The sequence below is a fragment of the Oenanthe melanoleuca genome, chromosome 2 (genome assembly GCF_029582105.1).
Source record: "Oenanthe melanoleuca isolate GR-GAL-2019-014 chromosome 2, OMel1.0, whole genome shotgun sequence".
Taxonomy (NCBI): domain Eukaryota; kingdom Metazoa; phylum Chordata; class Aves; order Passeriformes; family Muscicapidae; genus Oenanthe; species Oenanthe melanoleuca.
Genome location: NC_079335.1, coordinates 13166768 through 13191883, shown reverse-complemented (window position 1 = coordinate 13191883; position 25116 = coordinate 13166768). Strand labels below are relative to the sequence as shown.

Genomic DNA, 25116 nt, shown 5'->3' with positions numbered 1-25116 from the left:
TCTAATACATAGTGTTTAATGAACTAAGATCAATGGGGATTTTTCTTTCCTTTGAAAATGCAGATGTAAAAACACATGCTAGATAAAATCTGTCTATGTAAATACTTGAGTAAAATTGCTGCCTTGGTTCTTCCTATGTGGTTAGAATTTTGACAGTTCCCAAACCCAGAAGTCTCTGTCAGGATGTGACCAACTTGTCTCCTTTGAACATTTTCAGACTTTTGTACTATTTTCTCTGGAGACTTGCCCCTCAATAGCACTAGTATTAGAGGAGGCCAGCTAATTGGCCTTGCTCTTGGCCTTTTCTCAAAGGAGTGCTCCTAGAAGGATAAGCAGCAGCATTCTTTTTGGCTGATATTATTCTGATATTTCACCTCTCATTTTAGTCAAGGTCTTGTTCAGTCAAGGATTAAACCCAGACTTCTAAGACCTGATGTTGTTGTGGCATTATCTGTAACTCATCTAATAACCAAGATCTGCCTTGGTAAAAGCTGGCTCCTCAGCAAGCTTGTGGACTTGAATTGTCTCCCTAATCAGTTTCACGATTGTTTGCTAAATGCAGAGGTGATACACAGTCACATATGCTGTCCTAGTAAGGTGTCAGAATTTCAGACTTTTTGTTCTTACCTCTGTTCCTGGAGTGTGAGCACTGTGGGTTCTGTGAAAGGTTGTCATACTGAGAAAATCACATTAAGATATTTGACAGTGGCTCATTGTCTTCCTTAGAACTTAGTGTTGTGATTATATTTTGGATTGGAACTTGGAATGCTCCTGGTTGATTCAGATATTCCACATACTATTGGGTAAATTAGTAAAATGCATTTGACTTTGTTTCCACTAATGTACAACAGCATATTTGCACTGTCTTACATAGTCAGGAGACAGATAACCTCCCTTCATGCCCTCACAGTGGTTTTTTGAATCACCCACAGAGATGATCCAATTTTACATAAACTAAGAAATGTAATTGGAGTAGAATTTTATTTTCTGTGGAAGATATTCTCAGCTTCATTGTTTTAAGCTTTTCCTGGCTGTTGCAGACAGCTGGAGTGTGGATACCAATTAGCATTCCAAGAAAATTCTGGAAGGGCCTTTTCTTCTCAATACATGACTTTAGTAATGACTTTGTCAGATCCTTTCAGACTATTAGTAAAGCAATACTGGCTACTAATGTAGTATTAGGAATTGATAACCAAATTGGGTTCTGCTTGGCTGCTGTGAGAGATTTGGGACATAGTAAGGGAGATATCCTACCCACTTGTGGAACAGGAAACTGTCAAAGTGTCAGCTCTGGAGCAGCCTTGCACTCCTGGGAGTATTTGGTGCCCTGAATACAGATTTGGGCATGGGATCTAAGCTGATTCTGTAAAGAGGACAGTGCAACAGCTGGCTTATGTGCTTTTGTGTTGACTGACTTGGAGTGGAACTTTGCAATGCTGGACTCCCCCCAGCTGGCTTGGCCAATTTTCTGGACTATATTTCCAGTGGGATCTTGTCTGCATGGGCTTAGGTGCTGATGTCACTATTTGGACTCTCCTGTGTGAAAAGAGTCAGTTTTGAGAGCTTTAATGATGATAGAATGGGGAAAGATCCACAAAAATAATAAAAGCAAAGGGAGGGAGGGAAAACACAGAACCAGTAACTCATCACCTAAGCATATCTTCAGATGCTCTGTGCAACTACTTTATCAGGAAGAAGAATATGAAATGCTTCTAACTGCATTGTTATTAGATTAATTGATTTCCCCCCCCTTATTTTACAGTTAAAGACATAGAGAGAAGAAAAGATACAAGTAAATCCAAGGTGAAGGATCCAGAAAAAACAAATGCGAGTAAACCAGCTCCAGAAGGTCAGATCATAACGACTTATGTGATATTCTGAAAATAATCAACTTCTTTATTTACCTTGGCCATTATAGAGATTTTCTGTAAGTCAGTACTTTACATCTGGTTCCCAGGGTTAAATTAAATAGAAGGGAAAAGCCAGTATTTTCAGAAATATTGGAGGGTTGCTGCAGAGGTGTTGGTTTTAGTTCTGTGTTTTGCTTTACTTTTTTATTAAGTCCTAAATGCCATTATGAATAGATGAAAATAATTAAAAATAATTTAAGATAATATTAAAATTATTAAAAGCTGCTTGTACTTCCTGACTGGGTGTACTTTACAGGTGTGTGTATGCAATAACTTCTTATCTTGGCTGTATGACAGACTGGCAGTATTAATTCCCACCTAAAGTCAAATTAATACTAGTGTATAATTAGCCACATAATAACTTGGTAAGTCTGTTCTAGTGTAGGTTGTATATATGAAAGTATTTGAAACATTTTGAGGGAGGGGGAAAAAAGGAGTTAATTTTGTCCTGTTGCAAGGAGCCAATCTTCTGGTGAAATGTGATACTGCTTGCCATGAGAAGTTTGTCTAGTATGGATGAAAATCTATTTCAAGTTTAATATACAGCTCTATTTCCTGTTTTTTTTAAATTCAAATAGCATCTTCTTAAGAAGTAACCCCAGCAGTAATTATTCCACTCAGTGGTTATTTATGGTTTACAGAACAAGAAGAGCTTGGTATGACCTTAAATAGTCTCTCTGTGAATGAACTGGACAGTTTCAAGGATCCTATTTTCCCCTTCTATATAAATCTGTCTCCAGCAATGCAAATGTCAAAGACCTCACCCAAAACTCCTTGAAGCCCATGCAAATTTTTCTTTGGTGGGTTTTTATTCTTACCACAGATTTTTGTGTCATGTTGGATTTGTTAACACTATGCAAGTTTGTTTCCATACACCATTTCTCAAACCAAGGCACCCTTGAATTCCATTGGGTGCATTGGAAGAATGTTAGCTGGTGTTTGCAACACTAAAGAGACAAGTTGTACCTGCTAGTGCAGACAGGGTAGTGGATAGGTGATCCTTCCTACATCATGTCTAGAGGAGGGCTGAATTGGAAGAAATGACAGAACTGAGAAGGAAAATGTGATTTGCTTTCTTAATGAAGGACAAGTGATAAAAGTTGAAGGAGGGAAAACTGGGTCTGTACTTGGAAAATGTTGATTAAATACAGACAGAGGAAAGTGTCTGCCAGACTGCAGGAGAGAATTTATCCTTTTTTCATGGTGTAAGGGCAAAAATACAATTGGCGAGAGGAGCTTGGATCTGCAGTCTCTCCCTTTTTAGGATTCATGTGTACTTTTGAAGTCCTTAGTTTAGGCACTTTTCTCATCCCTGCACCACTTTTTAGTCATCTGAACTTCTTCATTTGTTCCAGGGCAATTTATAACAGAACAAAATACATCTTCATCCAGCACTTGTGAAAAGTTATTTCCTTATAGTTACTGTAGATGATTTTAGTAGAAAGCTGCAGTATGCATTTAAAACTAAGGGAAAACTTACACAGTTCTCGATCAGCAAACCTGATCATTAAAAGAAAAAACATTATGCTAATTTTTATGAATTCTTGAATTTGTTTATCCCTATTTCAAACTCAGCTATGTATTACTATAAAGTAACAGACTTTTTTCCTCTAGTCTAACTATTGCAATTTTCTCTGCTTTGTGAAGTATGATGATTATTCAAAGTGATGGCGATTCCAACTGAATTTCTACAGTGGGAGTAGGGTTAGATTCCAAGTGAAAATGTTGGGCAAAAACAGCATCAGCAAAAAATGTGTAGCTGGGGTAGAAGTGAATTCAGAACTGCTACACAGACAGTAATGGTATCAAAACTTTCTTAATTTAATATATAAATACTGTTCCAGCTCAAATTGAAATTGGATCAAAGAAATAAAAGTCTGAAAGAAATGGATTAAAGAAATAAGTGCAATATTTTACAGCAAAACCATGAATAATAACTTGATCCTCTGCAGATGTTTGATAGGAAATGATTTGAATACGACCAAATGAATTCAGGCCAGCATTTAATTGGTTTCATAATCATTTAGTGTATGGCTAAATTGGATGAATTTAAAAGCAACCCTGATATATTCTGTGTCTGTTTATTTTTGGTCAAGTTGGTTAGACCTTGGGAGTTTACACTACAGAAGAAATTATTACAATCATAAAATCAATAAGGTTGGAAAAAAACCTGCAAGATCCTCAAGTCCAATCTTTGACCTAATACCACCATGTCCACAAAAACATCTCATGAAGTGCCACATCCATTCAGTTATTGAATGCTTCCATGGATGGTGACATCTTTACCCATAAGATAAGTTGAAAACAACCATTGTCCAGACAACTACTGTTAGTAGTTATGGCTCCTGCTCTTGTCTTGAGTAAAGGAGCATAATTCCCCAGTTACTAATGTCAAGCTTTGTTGTAAACAGGTGCCTTCTATGAGCATGTGCACAACTTGTTACAGAATGCTTACTGTAATGATGCTCACTGATGCTTCTGTAAACCAGAAAATCCTAAAATCACTTTTTTGGGACTAATAAAGCACATCAATGTACTTGTCAGGGAGTATGAAAAAAGAATATGAGCTCTAAGTATTACAAGCTCCAGTTTGTGCATTATGGTAAGCCATGTATCCTGCTGATTGTCCTGAAGGTCAGTACAGGCACATAATTGTATAAACTTGCTTGCAAATACTTAGTTAATATATCTTCATCAGAGTCATACAATAGGCCCCAGAAATTTCTCTTTCAATTTCAATGGGACAAAGATTTTACCATAACCCTTCTGCTCCTAGAAACCAGCTCTTTGCAAAGAAATGCAACATGTAAATACCTGTACTCATGATTCTAGGTAGTTCCAGAGCATTTCACTCTTATTTTCATCTGTGGTTTGGAGGATTGTTGATGTAGTAGTGTCTGCTAATTACCAGCTAAGGCTCTGAGCAGTGCTGGGAGATGTAAATGCCTTCTCTTGAACTCCCAAATCTACTTTCTTCTTCTGTCCTTAAATTAAATTGTTATGAGGCTTTTCCTCTGTCTTTATGGAACTCTGTCAACAGCTTGCATGGCTTGCAGGTTCAGCAAAGAAGATTAAAATTTGACATCTATTCTGTCCTACTCATTCAAGTAGTTGAAAAAGATTTACTCCTTTTCTGCTGTAAGTACTGTGCTCTTATTGCAAGCCACCCTCCAGTGTATATCCAGTAATGTCATGGTACCAGATTAATTCAGGCTTAATGTCTAGCACTCATCCATCAAATATTCACTTTATATTTGATTTCCAGAAACTTTCTGTAATTCTTCTGCATGACCATTTTCAAGTCTTGAATCTCCTTTCTATATTTTTGAGAACCTGTCATTTTTCAACTTAGTGATTTACCACTGCTGCACACACTCATAACAATGTCAGAAGCCTTTTCTCTTTCTGTCTGTTGAGAAAAAGCTCACAGATGCAGCTTCTTTCAGCGTGCACTGATATTTGAGTGCTTGTACCCTGGCTTCTATCCAACTCCCTCATGTACAAAGCTCTTTTCTGTACAATGACAGGGGTTAATACATTCTGTGCCTTCTCAGATGTTTTACAGTTTCTCAGAGAGCTTTTATGACTGATTCTCTAATCAAATCCCTTTGGGGAGGGGAGAATCAGTGCTTTGATTATATCCTCTGGCAAATATATGACTATATCTTTCTCTGCAGAGTATTTCTCCATGTATCTGAACTGGGTTTAGTTACCTTTTTCAATACAAACAACGGAACACTGAGGCCAGTTTTATCTGTATGCCTGTTGACTTGATTGGGGGGAGAGTTTAGTTGAGAGGTGTGGTGGCTTAGTGTAGGCTAGCAGCCAAACTCCCACCTAGCTGCTTGCTCATTCCTCTCCCCTGCAGGATGGGAGTGAAAAGAGGAAGAACAGGAATGAAAGAGTTCATAGGTTGAGATAAAGACAAGGAGACTGCTTACCAGTTACCATGGTAGGCAAACAGAGTCAAGTGGGGGAAGATCTACTTAATTTATTGCCACTTAAAAAATTTGCTAGTGTGGGTAGTGAGAAACAAAAGACAAACATTAAAACCACAGCTTTCCTTTCCATTTTCCCAGGCTCAGCTTGACCTTGTCCCAGACCCCTCTCCTCCTCCCTTGTTATCACTGCAAGTTACACTCAGTCCAAGTCCCTTCAGAGAGGAAGCAAGTGGTGCAAAAGGGGTGTTGAGAGGTTGTGATCAGGGCATAGTGGTCTCTGTATTCCATTCCTTTCTTCTCCATGTACATCATCCACAGGCTGCAGAGAATATCTGCTCTGCCATGGAGCAAACTCTCCTCTGACCTTGGGGTTCTCTCTACTATTTCTCACTCTAACTCTCCTTCAATCTTTGCTGGGCATTTCTTTTTCCTTTCTTAAATATTTTTTCCCAGAAGTGAAACCCCCTGTCCATGGACACTTGACCCCTTTTCAAAAAGGCCACCCCTGCTGCCTCCATCCTGTCAAACCTGGCCACAAACACCCAATACCAAAGATGCTCCAGTAGTTCTTTACCAGAGTAAAGAATTTGCACAGTCTTTAACCTGTCCTGTTTAGAAATTCCCTTATGCAAATCTCAAATCAAGATGATTTGGGACAGCATAGGCCATGTATGGGTCAGATTTCTCTTCTGAATCAAGTGTCACAGGTTAAGCCTTACATAGTCTGTAGACATACAAACAATGAGAAATAAGCTCCCATAAAAGACTGATTTATGTATCACAATGTTGCTTTCTCATTGTAGCATACTTGTAATAGAGTCATACAGTAAGTATGACTGGTTAGGGAGGTCAGGAATCTTCACTGCGCAGCCCAGAACATGGTGGTTTGTTCAACCTTCCCAAATCAAAATTGTGTTTCACCCCAGAGCAAGTCCATTAGGGGCAGGTGTGGTTTTTTTACTGTTTTCTATGAAAATACAGTGATGTGGTGCAGAGTTAAAACACCTGGGGGAACTGCAGCTTTTCAATCCCTTGAGTGCCTCTCTCTGATGGGAGTCACCTTTACCATATGCTTGGAGCCAAACTGGTAGAACATTAGCTGAGCTCTCTGGGCTGGAGGAAATCCAGCTAGAAGCTCTGAGACAATCAGTGTTGTCACACCCATTGTTCCCTGCCCAAATGGAATACAGAGGAAACTCTAGGAGAAATTGATTGACAATAAAAGCTAGATCTGAGTTCCACAGAATGGAAGAGTGGGACAAGCAGGTAGAAATTTAGGACAGAGAATTTATAACTAATCTATTGTCCATGAGTATAGAATGGACAACTTGGGAATGGAAAAATTAGGTAGTGGGTGAGTGAAAAACAGCATAGAAATCGTGTGGGCTGTAGAGTTAGAAAAAGCAGAAGCTCTGTATAATGAGCTGTGTAATGCCATACCTTGGCATTAGGTATAAATGTCAGGTTGCATTATCTGTATGTAAGTAATATAACCTGAAATAATGTTAAAAACAGCAAATAGTGACTTCATATGCCTTGATCAATAGTCTTGCACTGTATATTAATTAAAATAAAAAAGTTTTTGAGGAAGAGGTAAAAATTACCTGTACGATTTCCTTTGAAAGAAATAAATATTAGTGACCTTTAATGAATTTAACATTTGTTACTGATATTATTATTGTGATTGTGGTTATGCACACAGATATATACATATACAAGTTATAAATACAATGGAGAATAGCTGCTCATTTGGTCCCAGCTACCTCTAACACATGCTGTTCCTACTCTCCTTTTCTTCAATACTCAGTGATATGCAGAGAAGAGATTTTGATTATATTGTACTAAATTTTGAGGTTTTAGTGCTTTCAGGGTTTAGTATCATAAAGTGTTCTTCTGAAAAGAGGCCTGAAGCCATCTCTCATGTGATACCTACCTGCCTAGTAATAATAAGTGTGCCTGCAGTTTCTTTCAGGTGAGTGTGATCTGCCAGTGCTCAGTTGCCTCTATAAACTGTGTAGACATATCCAGAATTATTGTGTTTTGTGGTAGGATAGTTTTTGAAAAAATTATAAAAAACTAACTTAATGTTAGTACATTATTAGTGATGTTATTATTTACTTAACTTCTGCAATCTTTCAATGAAAATGTTTCTGAATTTTTTTTTAATATAATGTGTTTTGATTCAGTGCTATGCATCTATCACACAATGCAAAAGGCATATCTTTCCTCAAAATGCTATAGTATACTTGTCTGAGATTTCTATTAGCTCTTGGAGTGAGGTGGAATCAGTCTTCTGATAGTGATAGAAATGAGAGGTGTGGTAAGCTTAAAAAATATACTGCTTTCCATTCTTCTTTCAACATTCCTACTATATTTGATGCAAATGAGCTTTGACATTCATAATTTTATAGCTGCTGAATGGCACTATTTAAGCAGAGTAGGAAAAATCCACAGAGAGGTATATTAAGGTACTATTCAGTTGAAGAGACTAATTATCTAATTCATTAACTTGTCTGTTTAGTTAATGTCAGATGCTTCAGTAAGTATTACTAGACAGTGTGAAATGAGTGCTGTGAGGTATTTGACTAAGCCACAGGAATGAATACCCTCTGAACTTCTGCTTCATTGGCAGTGTTTCATAGTTTTACTCACTTCATCCTGGCTAATGTAACTGCAAATGTTGGTTTTAGTCATGATTTTTTTTATTACTCGCTGAACTCCTGGGCTATGGAACTCATTAACTTTGACTTTACACGAACCATAATTTGATTTACTAGCAGGGTTTCCTTGAGCTTTCTGGAGGACACTTTAAGTCTTGATTATGAGCAGCAGAAGAAAGAAATGGTAACTATGCTGTGTGGGCATTTTCCCCCATTACCATTATGTTCTTCCTAAGCAGTCTTTGTCTTTTCTTAGCTCTTGCACATTTTTCTGCTTCAGCAATCTGAGGGTAAAAGCAAAGTTTGTTGGAAAGTACTTACGTCTTCCACTTTAAATGCTATTTTTTTGTCTTGCTTTGGGGACCATTGAACCCTTTATCCCAGTGCCCCAGCACCAGCCAGTAGCAAGACTGAGCATGTAGTCCCAATAGGTCTGGGGTGATCAAGCACAGGACTTGGCCAAGCAAGTACTAACTAGCCATTTGTGCAGATGGAACTGTTCCCCTTGATGTCTTTATTGTTCTACTTTCCCATGTGTGTTCTTCCCCAAACTACCTTTCAATGCTTTTGGTTCCTCTCCTAAATACATCTTGTTACATCCTGCACAATCCCCAGGTACTCATTCCTGTGTCCCCTGTCTCGTTCCCCCCTCGGCTGTGACCCACTAGTCTGAACCACACAGACCATGTTATGAAGTAAGAACAAGTCATCCAAATGTGTTTCTGATTTCAGAAGATGCAAGCAGGATGAAACCTGTGTACTAATTGTTTAGTTTCTGGGTCTATGCTGGAATTACACAGGAGGAAAACACACAAAGTTTTCTGCTCCCGTTTTGTTTTCTTTTGTTCCAGTGCAGTTCAGTATAACATTGAAGGGTTGCTTGAACCAGTTGCAACTAAGTTTACTCCAAAACTAATAGCAGTGCAGTGATCCTGTTCAGTACAGCACTCTCCCTGGTGAATGGAATTCCCCGCTCAGAACAAGCTCGCTCAACATCTTCTACCTTATTCTCCATTCTGAAGCATAGAGATAACCCTGGCCATTAGTCTTTAGCATCAGTTTCTTGGTGCTGCAAAATGGAAACATTACCTACTTCAGAGACAGAAGTGCTCTGCAATATTTAAATAACCTATGTGATAGGTTTCATTTTTGGATATTTGTAAATGAAAGTCTGCATCAGAAAATATATTGAAGTTTAGAACTATTGATTGCATTTCTCTAAATTCTAGGTTACATTTCCCTAAAAGATGTCTCTGCATAATACTGAGGCTAATATTTCACCTTTGCTGTGCCTGTAGGGTGTATGGGGATGCATTACCTTGTCATGGATGCACATCTCCTGTCATTAGCTGCCTCACACCTGAGGCTGTGTGCTCTGTGTAGGCTGTTACTTCAGGATTTTTCTGTTTACTTTTCAGTTCTGTGCTTACCATCTTGACAAATGTTTGTAGTCTTTAGCAAAAGCTGCCCTTCAGCACTGAGTGGCATGCAGTGACATGCAGTCCTTTGACCTGATTGTCAATAGCTCTTGTGTGTGTGGTGTATACTTGCTTTTTCTAGCATTTACTAATCAACTAACAGTTCTATGAACACAGAAATGGATCTATTTTCTATGCTTCTTCAAGGGGAGTGGCCCCAGATCCCTATGCCTCCCTTGAGAAGAGTGGGTAATGCTTGGACCATGCTCCAGCTTTATTAGAAATTTTGGACCACCAGAAAGCTTTGGCAAGCATTATTTATTATTATGTTCCCCTCACCATGTTCTTCTGATCACTCTGATGTTACTTAGCTCAGGCATTATTTTGTAGACCTGATTTTGGTTTCAGACTCTGTCTCTTTGGCTTTGGACTCAGTTGGCTTTGCTCTGTCCAACCTTAGCCCAAACAGAGAATCCATGATATCTGCTATCTCAGCTTTCTCTAGTGAAAGCAGCACCTGACCCTCTGAACTTTGCCAATAGGGTTCTCATTTAAATACCTACAGACAGTGGTCTCAGTGGTTTCAGTGTGGCTAGATCACCATCCTGATGTGTGCTAAAAGATATCTGCACTGGACTGCCCAGCAGTCCTGTCCCCATCCATGTTAGGTCATCAGAACATGGGGTTTTTAACAGTGATTGTTTTTTAATTTGTGCCAAATGTCATGGCTTTCCATTCTTCCCTGGGACTCCTCATTTTCTCTCTCAGCTTTAGGTGATGAAAATATCTGTTATATTAAGGAGATGAAGTAGACTTGTCAGAATATGCCATTGCTCTCTTTGATACGTGAACTTTGGATGCTGTACCCAGGCCATGTTGGCTTCTGCACTTTTCAGAAGATAGAATTTGATGAGTGGCATCTTTTGGGTTTCCAAGCTAGATTGTAAACCTGTGAGCTGCCATGCAGAGCTTTGTATATTAGAAATTCCTTGTTTAATACTGGAGGACTTACAGGAGAACTTTGACACAAGGAAACTCTTGGATAAATGCCTCTTTACTGTCCAGAAAGTTTAGCTCATTTTGCTGTGGATGAGCAATGCTTATTCCCGGAATTCATTGTGAGGATTTCTCTGGAGGAAATAGCTTTTGGGTCCTTTGAGTATTACTTGAAACTTGGATTTCATTCTGCAATGGCAGTGTTTCTATGGACCTGGCCAGCGTAATTTGGAAGATTCCTTCTGGTCTCTCATGACTGAAAAACGTGATGGGAAATATCAGCACTGACATGGACAGAATTCTTAAGTGCTTTACTTTTGCTATCATTTGGTAACTGTTTTGGAGAAAACTAAGCAAGCTACATTTAGAGATTGGCCAGATGGCAGATGTAAATGCTGCAAATTAAGTAGCACACAAGTGTGTTCATATAATCAGAATAAGAGAAAAATATACTTTTGAGAGACAGCAAGCTTGAAACCAAAGTCCTGGAAATTACTGTGAAGCCTGGAACTGGGAAATGGTTTGTGTTGAGTTGTACACTTTGATCCTGACAGAAGAAATTCCAGGGAGGAGAGAGACAGAGAGAGATTGGGAGCAAGAGGTTGATTTTAACATAAAGAAGTCTCTCTTATGTGTTTGTAAGAGACAAACTTGTCTGTTCTGAATAGGTGTAAAATTTTATTTATTTGCATTAGTCTAGGTTGAGAATGAGTATTAATTTGGAGGTTACTGGATGTCTTCTTCAACTTGTATGTTCCAGATGACAAACCCTTGCTTTATTCTGAAAATAGAAAGCTTGACATTAGAAATGATGACCAATCTCCATTCTTGCCAAGGGATTCCAGTGACTTTATCTCCTGGCTCTGCTTTTCTGTGGGAAGGAATGCATTTCTTCCTGACAGTATATTAGGATCTGGTTAAGGTTGTGTGTATTACTTCTCATAAGTGCTCCTGGCCAGGTAGAAGCTGGAGATTGCCTTTCTGTGATCCAAAATGTCCCTCCCTAGGAACTCTCCTTGAATGCATCTCCTTCACTGAAGTGTAGACACAGTGTTGACATTGATATCTGGAGAATCTGCAGTTTGGAAAAAGAACAACTCTCTGAGTAGAAAGAGAGACTTACCCTATCTTGGACCTAAATGGAAGTTTCATTTTTTTTGATAAAGTGATCCAGCTTCTGATATCAGATTGATAACCTGATTTAAAAGATGCTTATCCTCATATTTATAACCCTTGTATTATGTTTCTCCTCATATCTGCACAGTAAATATGTATAATGCTTCATAAATCTGAACTATTACCAACTGAAAACTTGTCTGGCCTCTTTTTTTCCTTTGGTAGCTTTCCCTAAGGCATTGACCTTCTTTTGTGCAATTTATTCTTAGTTGAAGTGGGAGGCTGCTATTCACATTCTTGAATGATGGATTAATAGAAGCTCAGCTGAATGAATGGTCTTTCATTATCTTCAGACTGATTTTCATCTCTTCAGGTCATTAGCTCTTGAGTATCCATCCAATCAACAGTGCACTGGCATGGCTGAATTCTGCTGGCAGCGAGGCATGTTCCCAAAAGTCAGATTCAGGGTCTGTGTTGACATGCTTCATTATTGAAACACTTTCATTACTACCCTGCTGAGACATTCCTTAACAGTTCTTCATCATCTGGCAGCATGAATTCACAGTCTGAAGTCTGTAGGCTTGCTCAGGACTATGTATATGCTAGGCAAACATCTTGGTATGTCATGAGTGGTGCTTGTCTTTGATATAACATGGAAGCTACATGGCAACAAGTTGAAACTTTTTTAAACTTTGAAGAACAACCAAAAAGAGCTTTGGAGAGGTGGTAGCAGACAGATATAGTCTAAAAGGCTGAAGTGCAAGACCAAGAACCTCTTGTAGGAATGTGTTATCGTAAAGGATTGATGCATTCATCAGCAAACTCGTGGATTTGCGTATCCTGATGAAGAATCTTCTTTGCTCTATACTACGATCAGCAAAATGGGAGAGAAAGGTTAAAGTTTTGGTATCTGTTTTCAGGGACTGTGAGATGGCCTTGTGTTGAATACAACTATAACATACCCAATTTTTGGGTTTTAGTTGCCTGCTGTACAAGTTCCCTTTCAAGGCTGGTCTTTACAGTTCCCCCTTTGAGAGGAGGAGAGTCTTATTTCATAATCAGTCTCATTCATTTGTTGAATAGCAAGCCTGAACTTGTAATGAGGAGAGATGATTTCAGGGTAATTTCCACCCTTACTGCATGATCTGAGGTCTTCATGTCCATTCTGGGTCTGTTGATACAGGACTCTGTTCCTGGGCTGTCAGACCCTTTTCCTGGTATCCTGTGTGCTGAGTAAGCCTTGGTATTACAGCTGAGATATGTCTCTTGGTTAAAAGGTGCCAGGTGGTAGCTAAAGTGGAATTTACCTGGCTGTGGGGACCACATTTTCCACCTCAGAGGTGTTCTCACCTGTTCTGGTTGGCTGTACTGATCATACTACTCTGTGTGTAAGGAGGGAGTCCCGTTTCCTTATCTGACTGCTGAGTTTGGTGTGTGTGTGTGTCTTTGGCTCATTATTCTCCAGAGCTGTGGCATTCTTGTATTCTGTCCTTCTGGAATACCCAAAGGAGCTTCTCTGGAACACCAATACCAGCTTGGTGCCTGAGTATATTTAGTTTCCATTTATGCAGTAAAGTTAGCAGAATTAGAGCTGCATAGTGGTGCAGACAGCTATTTAAGAGTGAAAACTTGTGTCAGCAGGGTCTTTGCTCGGGTTTGATTTGTTTATGTGGTTAAAAATGTGTGGGCTAAAATTTCTGGTTTTTTGCATTGGTGATAAAGGTAGGTAATGATAAAGTATGATAAAGGAAGGGAAAACTGTAAATTGTGAGCACAGAGATGGTGGCTCCTGTGGCCTGTGAAATACCACTCTTATCTCTGTTCTCCATACCCTCAAGACCTTTCAAACTCAACATCCAAATTTAGCTCAGTGCATAGGCAGGGCGGTGGTGTTAAACGTGCCAGATCAGCAGGGGAAGCACAGAGTGCTGCCCCAGGAGGGATGACCCCAGGCAGCAGCACATGCTGGTGTGGAGCTTGGCAGAAAAAGCCCTGGGAGGCAGGTGACAGGGGTGTCACAAGGGAGGCAAACAGCCTCCTGGGCTACACTGTGAAGGAAGCTGTTAGTAGATTGATGGAGGTGATTTTTCCCCTCAGCCCAGCCCTGGTGAAGCCACATGTGAAAAGTCACATGTGTCCAGTGCTGGGCTCGCTCCCCAGTAGAAGAAAGACATGGACTTATTGAAAAGCATCCATTGAAAGGCCATGGACATGAATGAAGGTTTGGAGCATCTTTCATAAGTGGAGAGGCTGAGGTGGTTGGAACGTTCAGCTTGGAGGACAGCAAGTTTGAGAGATCTTTCCACTGTGTAAAAATACACTCTGGAATGAGTAAAGAAGACAGAGATTCTTCTCAGTGGTGTCCACTCAAAGGACAAGAGGCAGTGGACACAAACTAAAGTAACTGCAAATTGTATTTAATCAAAGAAAACACTTATTTTGCAGTGAGGATGGTAAAGCACTGGAGCAAGTTACTCAGACTGTGGAGTCTTTCTTTCTCTTGGAGACTCTTCAGCCTGACTGGACATGACCCAGAGCAATCTGCAGCTGTTGCCTCTCCTACCCTGCGATTCTGGGAGTTGAGATTTCTCAGTTAGATATTCACTCAGACACCTCTAGTAGTTAGAGAATGAAAGAGTTGCTACATTCAAGAGGACACAAATTTCATCCTGAGTTTTGTAGATCGACACATGACATCCTAAATTAGCAATGCTTCTAAAGATCACTGCATATTTGTATTTATGCAAACATGTACACTGGTTGTATTATGAAAATATTATTTCAAGAACTGCATTAATTTAATATAGAGCCTCAAATCTGGGAGCTTTTTGCACTGTAATTGTATTGCACCAACCTTTTTTGTTTCTAGAAACACTGTCCATAATGTCATGTGTACTTAGATCCATAATGCTGAGCTATAACTTAACTGTGCTGTAGCAGTTTGTTTCAACTGGTTTTTAATTATTTCTGTGTTAACTACTTTCATAAGTACACGGACTGTTCTTTCAGAAGGCTGTTTTCTGTTACTTTACCTGTTGTGTTACAAGCTCAGGCACAGTCCAGTTTCATGGTTTAGAGGGATATAGATGTACACCTTAATTAATGTTGAGGATTCCTGAGTACCACTTTTGTCTGAAGTGCTCTGAATAATTGTCTTCTAGACAGCCAAAGAAAACTGTCAAGCATTTCATACCTTATTAAAGAAAAAGGAGAAATAAGCCTTTTAAATTCTGGTATATTTGTTACATAGGAATGGTGGATAAATATGACATATTAATAAAAAATAGAGTTTTCTGTCTTGGAAAGTAATTTAGATCTTGAGACAGCTGTTTCATTTGAAAAACTCATGCACTCCAAGGCAGAACTGAGAGAAAAGAGAAGTAGAGAGCTATCACTAAAATCTGTAGAAGAATTTCTTAGGTTTTGTGTACTTTACAGGAGGATTGCAGATCATCTTCAGTGCAAATTGTGGCTAATTGGATGCAATATATTGTCAGGCTGGGCTTCAGGTTAGGAAAAACTTGCACGTTTTGTTCTGTGTTGACATGTTTCCTGTTGGAAGAGAAATTATAACAAATGTTTTAAACTCTCAAATTCAGGGGAATTAAAAAACACATTTTTCTATGTAGGTACTCAGACCAGGAGTGTTCAGTGTTGCTGTTTGGTAAGCTGCTGCAGGTATTGTGTTCTTCAGTGCTGTCAATTAACAATGGTCTGTAAGAAGATATCAGCACTTTCTTTCAGTTACTTTTTTGCCTCTCAAATTAAAAAGTTCAGATTCAGAAAGAAAGTTCTAGAAGTTTTTCTTGGCTAGTGACTACTTGCTGCAGAAGTACAATTGTCATTGAGTGTGTATGGAAAAGTGCATAGAAAATGGCTCTATGCTTCATTCTCTCACACTTGAGAATTATCACCAGTATATATAGGCAATTAATGTGTTATCAACTAGTGCTTTGATTCATTTTGTGACCTCAAATTCAGAAGGTATGCTATAAATTATATTTAGTAACTGCTGTGTACTTTTTGGAAGCAGAAAATTTTTGAACTACAGTATTCACTATCAAATATGATGTGATTAGACAAAACACATTCAGTAAATCTTAATATTCCAACTCCACCAAATAACAAATTTGTAGCCTTGCCAGTTGGGCTATATTAGTTTCCTGGAGAGGAATAAGGCACATGGAAAAGGGCTGGCTGATTTTTCTTTTTTCCTAGGGACCAGGGACAAACTTCTAGCCTTGCTGGGCAGCTCTTTAAACCTAATGTTCCAACATTTGAGTCCTTCAAATTCAAGCTGTGGTTGGATCTAGTTTAAAGAACAGCAGTTATGTTATATGCATTTGTCTAGTCCATAGGCCTGACATATGGGATGTGTTAAAGTGAGGTCCAAGTGCAAGGATGATATCACCAGCACAGAACAGTAATATCAATGTCAGAAGTGTGGACTAGTGAGTTGCTGAATTTTGGAGCTAGACACTGCCTCACGTTCCTTAATTTTTTTAACCCTTTTAAAAAAAAGTTGTGACATTTTGCTGATGTAGATTTACATTGCCCTTGTCCTCAGTGGTGCTTCTGCTCAGTGTGGTGCTGTCAGTCACTGTGGAGGACTGGCTGTTCTCTGTCATTCATGCTTTATTCACAAGGTATTTTTCACTCACTGCTGTCATCAAGCTTCTTGCCTTTTGTGCTTTGTTATCTCATGAAGGAGTCTTTTATTCATACTGTGTTATTATTATTGACCTCTACTTGAACTTTCTTCCTCTTCTTCCACATATATTATTTGACTTTCCACTGTGACAGGGAGTAAGAAAGGAAACGACATATTGCAGACTCAGAAAGAATTATAGTCTTAGCTTCTACCAGAAGAAGTGTGTGTTTTGGCTCTTGGAAATGAGAACAGAGTTTCATACCAAGGGGAGGTAAAATATCAAATGTGTTTCTGTAAAATGTATCATAACTGCATGCAAATTGAACTGGTTTGTCTAAAGCCTTGAGTCCTCCCATGTGCTTGTATTCACTCCTTTTCCCTCTGACTTTCAAGGAACTTTCAAAGAATAGTAGTATTAACTCCAAGAGTCAAAGAACCCTACTCTAGATTAAAAACCATAGTTTTGTACTTCTGTGTGAGTAAGGCTTGCAGGATTTTTGGTTGAATTTCTGTTTTTACCATCGCTCACTTGCTCACAAGGCATGTGTGGAAGAATAGCTGCAGGTAGGGAATGCAGCAGTGGAGAGGTGGTCAGGGTTTCCAGGAGCTTGTCAAGCCTGCTGTGTTCTGTGCAGTCCCCACACTGCCAGAGCTTCTCTCAGGTCTCTCTACACTCCCTTCCCTTCAGTGGGATGACTCAAAGGTCATGTTTTGCAGGCTCCAATAACACTCCCTCTATCCCAGAAAATTCTATCTGGATCTTTCTTTCAGCATTGCCATCATTGGCTTCAGTCTCAGCCAGTTTTGACATGGTCTTGAGAGTGATGTAAGACTTGCATATTGGAAGTGCCAGCAAATCACCTTTAGTGTCTGGGGGCTTGAGGAATCAAAACCAGAAAACTTTGTTTGGCAGACGCGAAGCTCTTTCAATGCTGGCTCTTTGAAAAAATTCACTGAAACAAAGGAACCAAAATCTTTCATAGTAATATAATTTTTGGTGGTACTGAGGCAGATTTTCTGCAAATACCTCACCCCAAAGCATTGTTGGTAGCCTTTTGCTGTATGTTGGTGCCTTTGAAGGTGAATTTTTGAGCCTGTGCCTTCTTATGTGAAAAGTAGAAATGAGCAGAGTCCCTTCCTCCTCAGCTTTCTGGCAGAGTGGCAAGTTCCTTCTGCCAAATAGTGCTAGGGAGATTGTAAATTTGTTACAGAAAGTGCATTAATATTTTACTTTCTCTCCATAAAAATTCTCCACCAATGGTAAGTGAAACAACTGAAGACAGTTGCTGGTGTAAACTATATAGGCTGTTATTCTGACTTTACAATTTGTGCAATTCTGTTATTTTTTTGCTTACCTAAAGATCACAGGCTCTGTTATTGTTTGCTGTGGAATGCAGCACTTGAATCAGAATTATGATTTCTATATAACATTAGGAAACATGATACAAAATTTGGTAACTGGTCTCTTCCCTACTGTCCTAATTGTAAAACTGGTGAGTATTGTATAATTCAGAGCGAAGCAGGATCTTCTCTCTCACTAATCTTTTCTTGATGACCAAGTAAAAGGGAAATAAGAACACTATTAAGACTGATCACACTATTGAACCTTGTAGTAGACTAAAACACTGAGTGTTGAAAGCTTTATTATATAGAATGATATGCTGTCATCCTCCTTTAAGAAAGGTTGTGGGGAAATTTGCCTATTAAAGTTGCTTAGATACTTGAAATGTTCAAAATTTTCCTCAAACCCTACAGGAATTAATGACCATGTATGATTGTATGGAAAGATTGTTGAAAAAGACATTTGCAAGAACTAGCTAAGCACAGTGGGGTGCAGAAATTATTTGCTATACACTGTGTCTTTTAGACTAACTTTAATAACTAGGATGTCATGGTGTTTGTATTCCTATCGGGTTTTAAAGATTCTATCACTGTGTTATTCTGTTTAATATCTCACTGTTGTTTATTCCCTTTTAGGGAACTTTCTACAATTCTATTAAGTACAACAAGGAGAAAACATAAGCAAAATAGTGGGTGTACAGAAGTAACAAAACCTAAATATTTTATGCAGAAAAGATGCAACAAGTATCTCCTACCTACGAAGAATGAAACAAATTTTCACACTGTGACCTTGCAGTACAATCTTGGATCAAACCACACATTTCTTTAACAAAAAAAAATTGAATTATACTATTTGCATTGATCTGATGATGTGGAAATAAAACATTGAAAGGAATGTTGTTATTGTTTTCTTTATTCCTTGGATTTTGCTTCACTGAATGGATTTACTAAAACTGGTAAAAGCTTTCATTACAAAGCCATCACTACAGGATTAAAGAAGCCCTATAGGCAAAACTTGTTGATATGAAATGATATGAAATATTACCAATGGTAATAACTGGGTTTCATACTCAGCACAAGATTTTAGAAATAGAGAAGAAAAATACAAGCACACAAATCCTGTTATCCTCCTTGGGCTCTTTGATTAAACTGCTGGGATAACACTGAAAAGGTACATCTGTGCTATTGTACAGCTGCTTGGATGTGAATCAGGGGTCCTGTGCTTTCATTCTTACTGGTGTTGAGTAGCATTTTACTTTGCCAGTAGTTCTTTTGAAGCTTGCAATGCTAGTCATGGCCAGTGTGAAAATGGCACAGTGTTAATGGAAGACAGATACTGAAAACAATGCCGACTGATGAACAGGAAGTTTATTTGGCAAAGATATTTAAAACATTAATTTTTGCCATGACTAGTAGATTTCTATTAAATCACAAAACATATTCCTGTTCCACTGAAATCAAGGGAAGTTTTTCTGTTGACTTCAGTGACATAAAGATTTGGACCTCTTTTGGATTTTATGTTCCAATTTAAGATCATTTTTCTGATGCTAACTAAATGTTCCCCAGTGTCAATACATTAAAATGTGTTGCCAATTCAAATAGTGTTGTCTTGTACTGTAAAAGCTAAAATAAAATATTTGCTTTGGCATCTTTGTAAGTGGAATTTTTGTCATGTGTTTAGAACTTATTTTGCACTGCTAGCTGCACGTAGGAAATGTTCCCTGTTCTTCTAAAAACACTTGTAGTACACGTTTAAGACATTAACTATAACTTTATGGATTGGGTTTAATGCTCAGTGGATTTACACTACAGTATGAATCTAACGCATAATTATTACCAATTGAACTCCTTCTGCACATCAGAGTGCTTTTGCCTGTGAGATTATCATTTTATATTTAATGGAAAGATTGTCATTAGTAATATGTTGTGATAGCTTAAAGTTGCTAACCATATGTTTTATTTTATGTATCAGGAGAATTTCTTGGGAGCTAATGCAAACACCTTTTAGATAATTTCTCACTGATTTATTTTATTTGCTTCTTGTATTTTGAACATCTCTGCTCAAATCAGTTCATTTCTGGCAGTGTACTTGGTGATTGCTGTTAGCACCACGTTGAACTGTTAGTATTCTTTGTGAAGCAGCTTATGTAGTGGATCCTGACAAAAATTATGATATAAACTGGCCTGCAGCTTAATTCACTAAGCTGTATTTTTTTTACTGTACTGAGAGACATGGTTTTCATCCCTAAGTGGTTTGTGATGCATCATATCTATTCTACTTAACCTGCTTTGCTTTGTCTTTCCTATTTCCCTCCTTATTCTATAGCCAATCAATATTTTTGTACTTCAAACATAAGCTCTCATTTCTTACCTCTGTGTAATATCATCCCTTTTTTTTCTTCCCTACAATATTAGTCTACTGTTTTAGCAACCTTAATTTTACAGTCACACATCCACTTCTGTGGAATATGGCAATTCTGTCTGAGGTTCTGAAAAACTTTTCCATTCCCTTCTCTTCCTGGCATTTTCTCAAACTGAATGTGGCACTTCAGTTTATGCTTCTCTGTTGGCTTATAGTGCAATTTGTGTCTAATCTCTGCTTCCCTTCCTTTGATTTTCCTGCTGGTTAGTTAGACCTTAGAGACCACTAGTATGTACTTCTCCTAATTCTCATCAGATACTTTGTTGTTTTGTTTGTTTGATTTATTTTTTTAATGATTCGTATTCTTCTGTTTTCTGTATACCTGTAAGACTAAAGCTTCATTCTCATGCCTGTTCTCATAGAAACTGTGAATTTGAATCTGAGGCCTTTGCATTTTACCTCTGCTGTATTGAGCACTTCCTACTTAGGTTTAATACAGTGTATTCAATTGGCCTTCAGTTTTACTCAACTCCCAGGAGTGAGATTGACTTCTGGATTTACAAGTCTACAGTGGTTTTCTGTAAGGCTTTTGAGATGTATAGAAACACCTGTTTTTCTCTGTTGACTGTGAAAGGAGCCTTGAAAACTGTTTTTTGTGTCTGCATCTCTAGGTCTCTCTCTCTGCATTGTCTGTGCCTAAGGCTGTGTGTCATGCCCTGTGTATGGGGACTGAAATTGTATATGTGCATTGGAATGAAAACCAACTCTTGGTTTGGTTGTGCTATACAACAGTTAATTTTTTCTTTCTCAAGTATTTTTAGAAGAAGGGTTTCTTTCCATAGGTCTCCCAAAAGTAATTCTGAATGCTTTAATGAAAAAACTGAAGTAGATAATGGCCAGACTATTCTATAATTGAAGTTAGGCACATTTAGTCATTTTGCTTTTTCCTTACTGACTAAGGAAGAAGGCTTTAATTGCAAAGCTTGGTGGGAGAAGGAATATATTTATTATTGCAATTTTATTGTTGAATTAATAATATTGGTTTAATTTTAATGATTTACAGGAAGCCTGTTTACCTGTAAAACTCCAGCAATTGCAGATATTGTGATACTAGTAGATGGTTCTTGGAGTATTGGCAGATTCAATTTCAGGCTCGTTCGACTGTTCCTGGAAAACCTGGTTTCTGCTTTCAATGTGGGATCTGAGAAAACAAGAGTAGGTGAGGTGCCACAGTTTTTTCCTAATATTTCTGTAGCAGTATAAAGGTGTTATCATTTCAGGATAGTTAACAGCTTAATGCTACCATTTTTGTGCAAGATTCATCCCCATCTAGCACTAGGATTTCTCTCATCAGAATAATGATGGGATGTTTGCAGTATTAATTCCTCACAGTTTACTGTGATCCTCAACTTAGATAACTCTAATGCAATGTCCATGGAAAAATAAAAACAGTGGAAACACTCTTAATGACTTCAGTCAGCATTAGCCTCAAACGCTTGCAGTTTAATTTTTGCAGGCAGAATGTGCCAGCAAATGGATTTTCTTGTGTTTAAACTGGCTGAAATGTTATATTTCTGATCTGCTACTGTTCAAAAGTACATTAAATAAAACTGTTCTTAAAAAAAATTCTTGTAATCTTAATAACTCTTGAAAACGTTTTGTATGTCTTTGCTTTTCATCTAATTTTCATTTAATTGTGGAAAAGGCTTTGAAAGTTATAATTGTGGAGTTGTCACCAGAAAAACTTCATACTATGTTTTGTTGTCAACCAATGCAGTTTTTCTAGTACAGTAGCAAAGCTACTTGCATTAACCTGATTGGTGATGTAGTGGTAACCAAGTACATAAAGTATATATGCTTGAAAAAAAACAAACCTGCTTTATTGTCTGATGGATTACCTTACTTTCTGGTTCTTTAGGTCTTGCACAGTACAGTGGTGACCCCCGAATTGAGTGGCACTTGAATGCCTATGGCACCAAGGATGCTGTTCTGGATGCAGTCCGTAATCTGCCTTATAAGGGAGGGAACACATTAACAGGTACTGTGTGTGTTTGGGCTTCTGCCTTTTGTTAAAAGCATATTCTGCTGCATAGCCCAAGAAGTGTCAGTGCTTATTATGAAGGGTAAAAAGGATAGGGGTTTTGCAGCTTGCCAATGGCTTTATCCAGTGTCATTTAAATCTTTTCTGAAGTGCTTGTCCATTGACTTCACTGGGAATCAGGACAGGGTCTCATGAAGCAGTTACCTAATTCTCTGTGCTGGAAGTAAAATCTTTTACCTGCTGGGAACAAAATGCAAAATCCATTTATAATGTCCATGCACAGAGCTTTATTCTGGAGAAGGAAAGAATGTTGTTCCAGTATTTGACAACTGGTAATACTAACTTTACAAATGACCACCCAGGGCTTTTAGATTTCCATTGACCTTTTAGCAGTTAAAGCACTGACACCCCAGAGACATTTAGTGATGGCTAAAAGGGGGATGCCTAACAGTCTGGGAAAAATACAGTCTCTGAATACAATTCCAGTGTCATCAAAGCAGCAGTTAGTGATGTTGGAATAATATATCCGAAGATCCAGACATGGCTTTCAGTAAATTGCCTTTTTTTTTTTTTTTTTTTTCCCCCTGGAGGGTAAGGAAAAGGAGAAACAATGAGCAACAATCTTTATTTTGATAGAAGGAGTGATTGCAGTGGGACAAAGGGCAGAAGACTCCAGTATGATTCTAGGGATGAGGTTACTGGGTGGTAGGAAGTAGTAAATTATTGTGATTATTTTATATGGATGTTAGAAATGTTCAGGAGACTTAAAATGAATTTTGAGATAAGATCACATTGTGATGTGTAAGGTTGTTCTGGAGCTGTTGTTCTTATTTCCTTTTAAATAATTAATATTTATTAAAATCAAATTCTCCCCGAGCATAAATAAAGCTTTTTTTTTTTTTTTTTTTTTTTCAGTTTGAAAATTAGAAAAAATACAAAAAACCAAATAAAAATAGGATTATCTATAAAATGAGGATTTATTAAGCTATCCAGACCATGTGCTTTCATATAAGCAATTCAGGTAGGAGGAGAAGGAACCTCCTATTCTAACTTGGTAGAACTTGGTGGAGTAAGAAAAAAAAAGATGATACATTTGCAGGAATATCTATTTAGGTTTTCATAGTCAGTTTAAAATACATTGATTGATCAAAACACTGCTAAAAATAAGTTTCAGCTTCTCTGTAGTTTATGCTGTTTGTTGGAATTTAGTTTTTCAGTAAATAAATTCTTCTTTTATGCTTATTCTTAATCAGAATTTTAAATTGAGTAGAAAAACACTCTGATATTAGCAAAACTAATGGATATTTCCATCTGTAAAAGTCTTTAAAATGTTTTCTTTTTTAGGTCTTGCCTTAACTTACATTTTGGAAAACAGCTTTAAGCCTGAAGCAGGTGCAAGACCTGGAGTATCTAAAATTGGGATACTGATCACTGATGGGAAGTCCCAAGATGATGTCATCCCTCCTGCTAAAAACCTGCGGGATGCTGGCATTGAGCTGTTTGCTATTGGTGTGTATTCTGCCATACCATGTTCATGTCACATTGTGCTCTGGTGTGTTTTTATCTCTTGCTGGCTGTGCTAGGGAAGTGTTCTTTTCTGCCTGTATCCAATAACTGTCACCATTAATTTGTGTCTCTTATAAGCATTGCTTGCAACATTGGTGTTATAACTGGAATTTAGCAGTATACATGGATGCTACATTTTCATGAGACAGCTGAAATGATGTCACACTGGCAGAAATTGACATCTTGAATTGAGATCTTAAAAACAGCAATTTGTAGCTGGTCATTAAAACAAATAGAATTTTATATTAGCAATTTTTTATCAATCCCTGTGTATACAAGACTTTTTTTTTTTTTTCGTTGCAAATATTTTCTTTATTTTCCTTTCCAATAAAAGGTGTAAAGAATGCAGATATAAATGAACTCAAAGAGATTGCCTCTGAGCCTGACAGCACACATGTCTACAACGTGGCTGACTTCAACTTCATGCATACCATTGTAGAAGGTCTTACCAGAACAGTGTGCTCACGAGTAGAGGAGCAGGAAAAAGAAATCAAAGGTGAACAGAAACAAAATTTAATGTAACTTGTGATTAATTTAGAGCTACAAATCAAATACCTGCCGTTCTAGGCTGGCTTCTGGCACTAGACTCATGCTATATATTCCTTTGCTTGCAATAAAAGTACACTGTCAGGGAAGTTATCTTCCTAGTTATTATTTAGATATTATGTTTAGATATCTCTGATCTTTTGCTCTGTTTTTAGTAGAGGTAAATATTATGGTATTTGGTAGTACAAAAAAAAAAAAGTACATTCTTTCTGCTGTAACTATTTCCAAGTGGAGGGTTAGGAAATCTTTTGGAGATGAATTAGTTTAACAGCTGCACATGGAATTGTTATGTTCATGCTGTGCTTTCCATCTCCTAACTTAATTGTTTTACTGTCTCATAAGTACTCAAAGAGTTTCAACTATTTAGATTGCTTTGTCCCTCCTCATGATAGATTTTTTTTCTCTTTTTCTTATTTAATACAAAAAAATATATTTTGGTTCACAGGAAAAGATGGCAGTGAAGAAAATTATTCTTGTATGAAAAAGCCTCCTCTGACTACAATTATTTTGGTTTTTCTGAAGAAAAGAAATGGCTATGAAAAATTTGCCATTTGCCAGAAACACAATT

General features: G+C 37.9%; 1 protein-coding gene across 6 annotated transcripts in view; it reads left to right on the top strand.

The window, feature by feature from the left end:
• The window catches only part of COL14A1 (collagen type XIV alpha 1 chain), a 109273-nt gene that overhangs the window by 11556 nt on the left and 72601 nt on the right, over positions 1-25116 (top strand). For all 6 annotated transcript variants that reach the window (XM_056486015.1, XM_056486013.1, XM_056486014.1 and 3 more), the window contains exons 5-9: positions 1763-1849; positions 21459-21614; positions 22314-22433; positions 23781-23945; positions 24337-24498. In XM_056486015.1, the coding sequence (XP_056341990.1) occupies positions 1763-1849; positions 21459-21614; positions 22314-22433; positions 23781-23945; positions 24337-24498 (690 nt within the window). The remainder of the gene's footprint in view (positions 1-1762; positions 1850-21458; positions 21615-22313; positions 22434-23780; positions 23946-24336; positions 24499-25116) is intronic.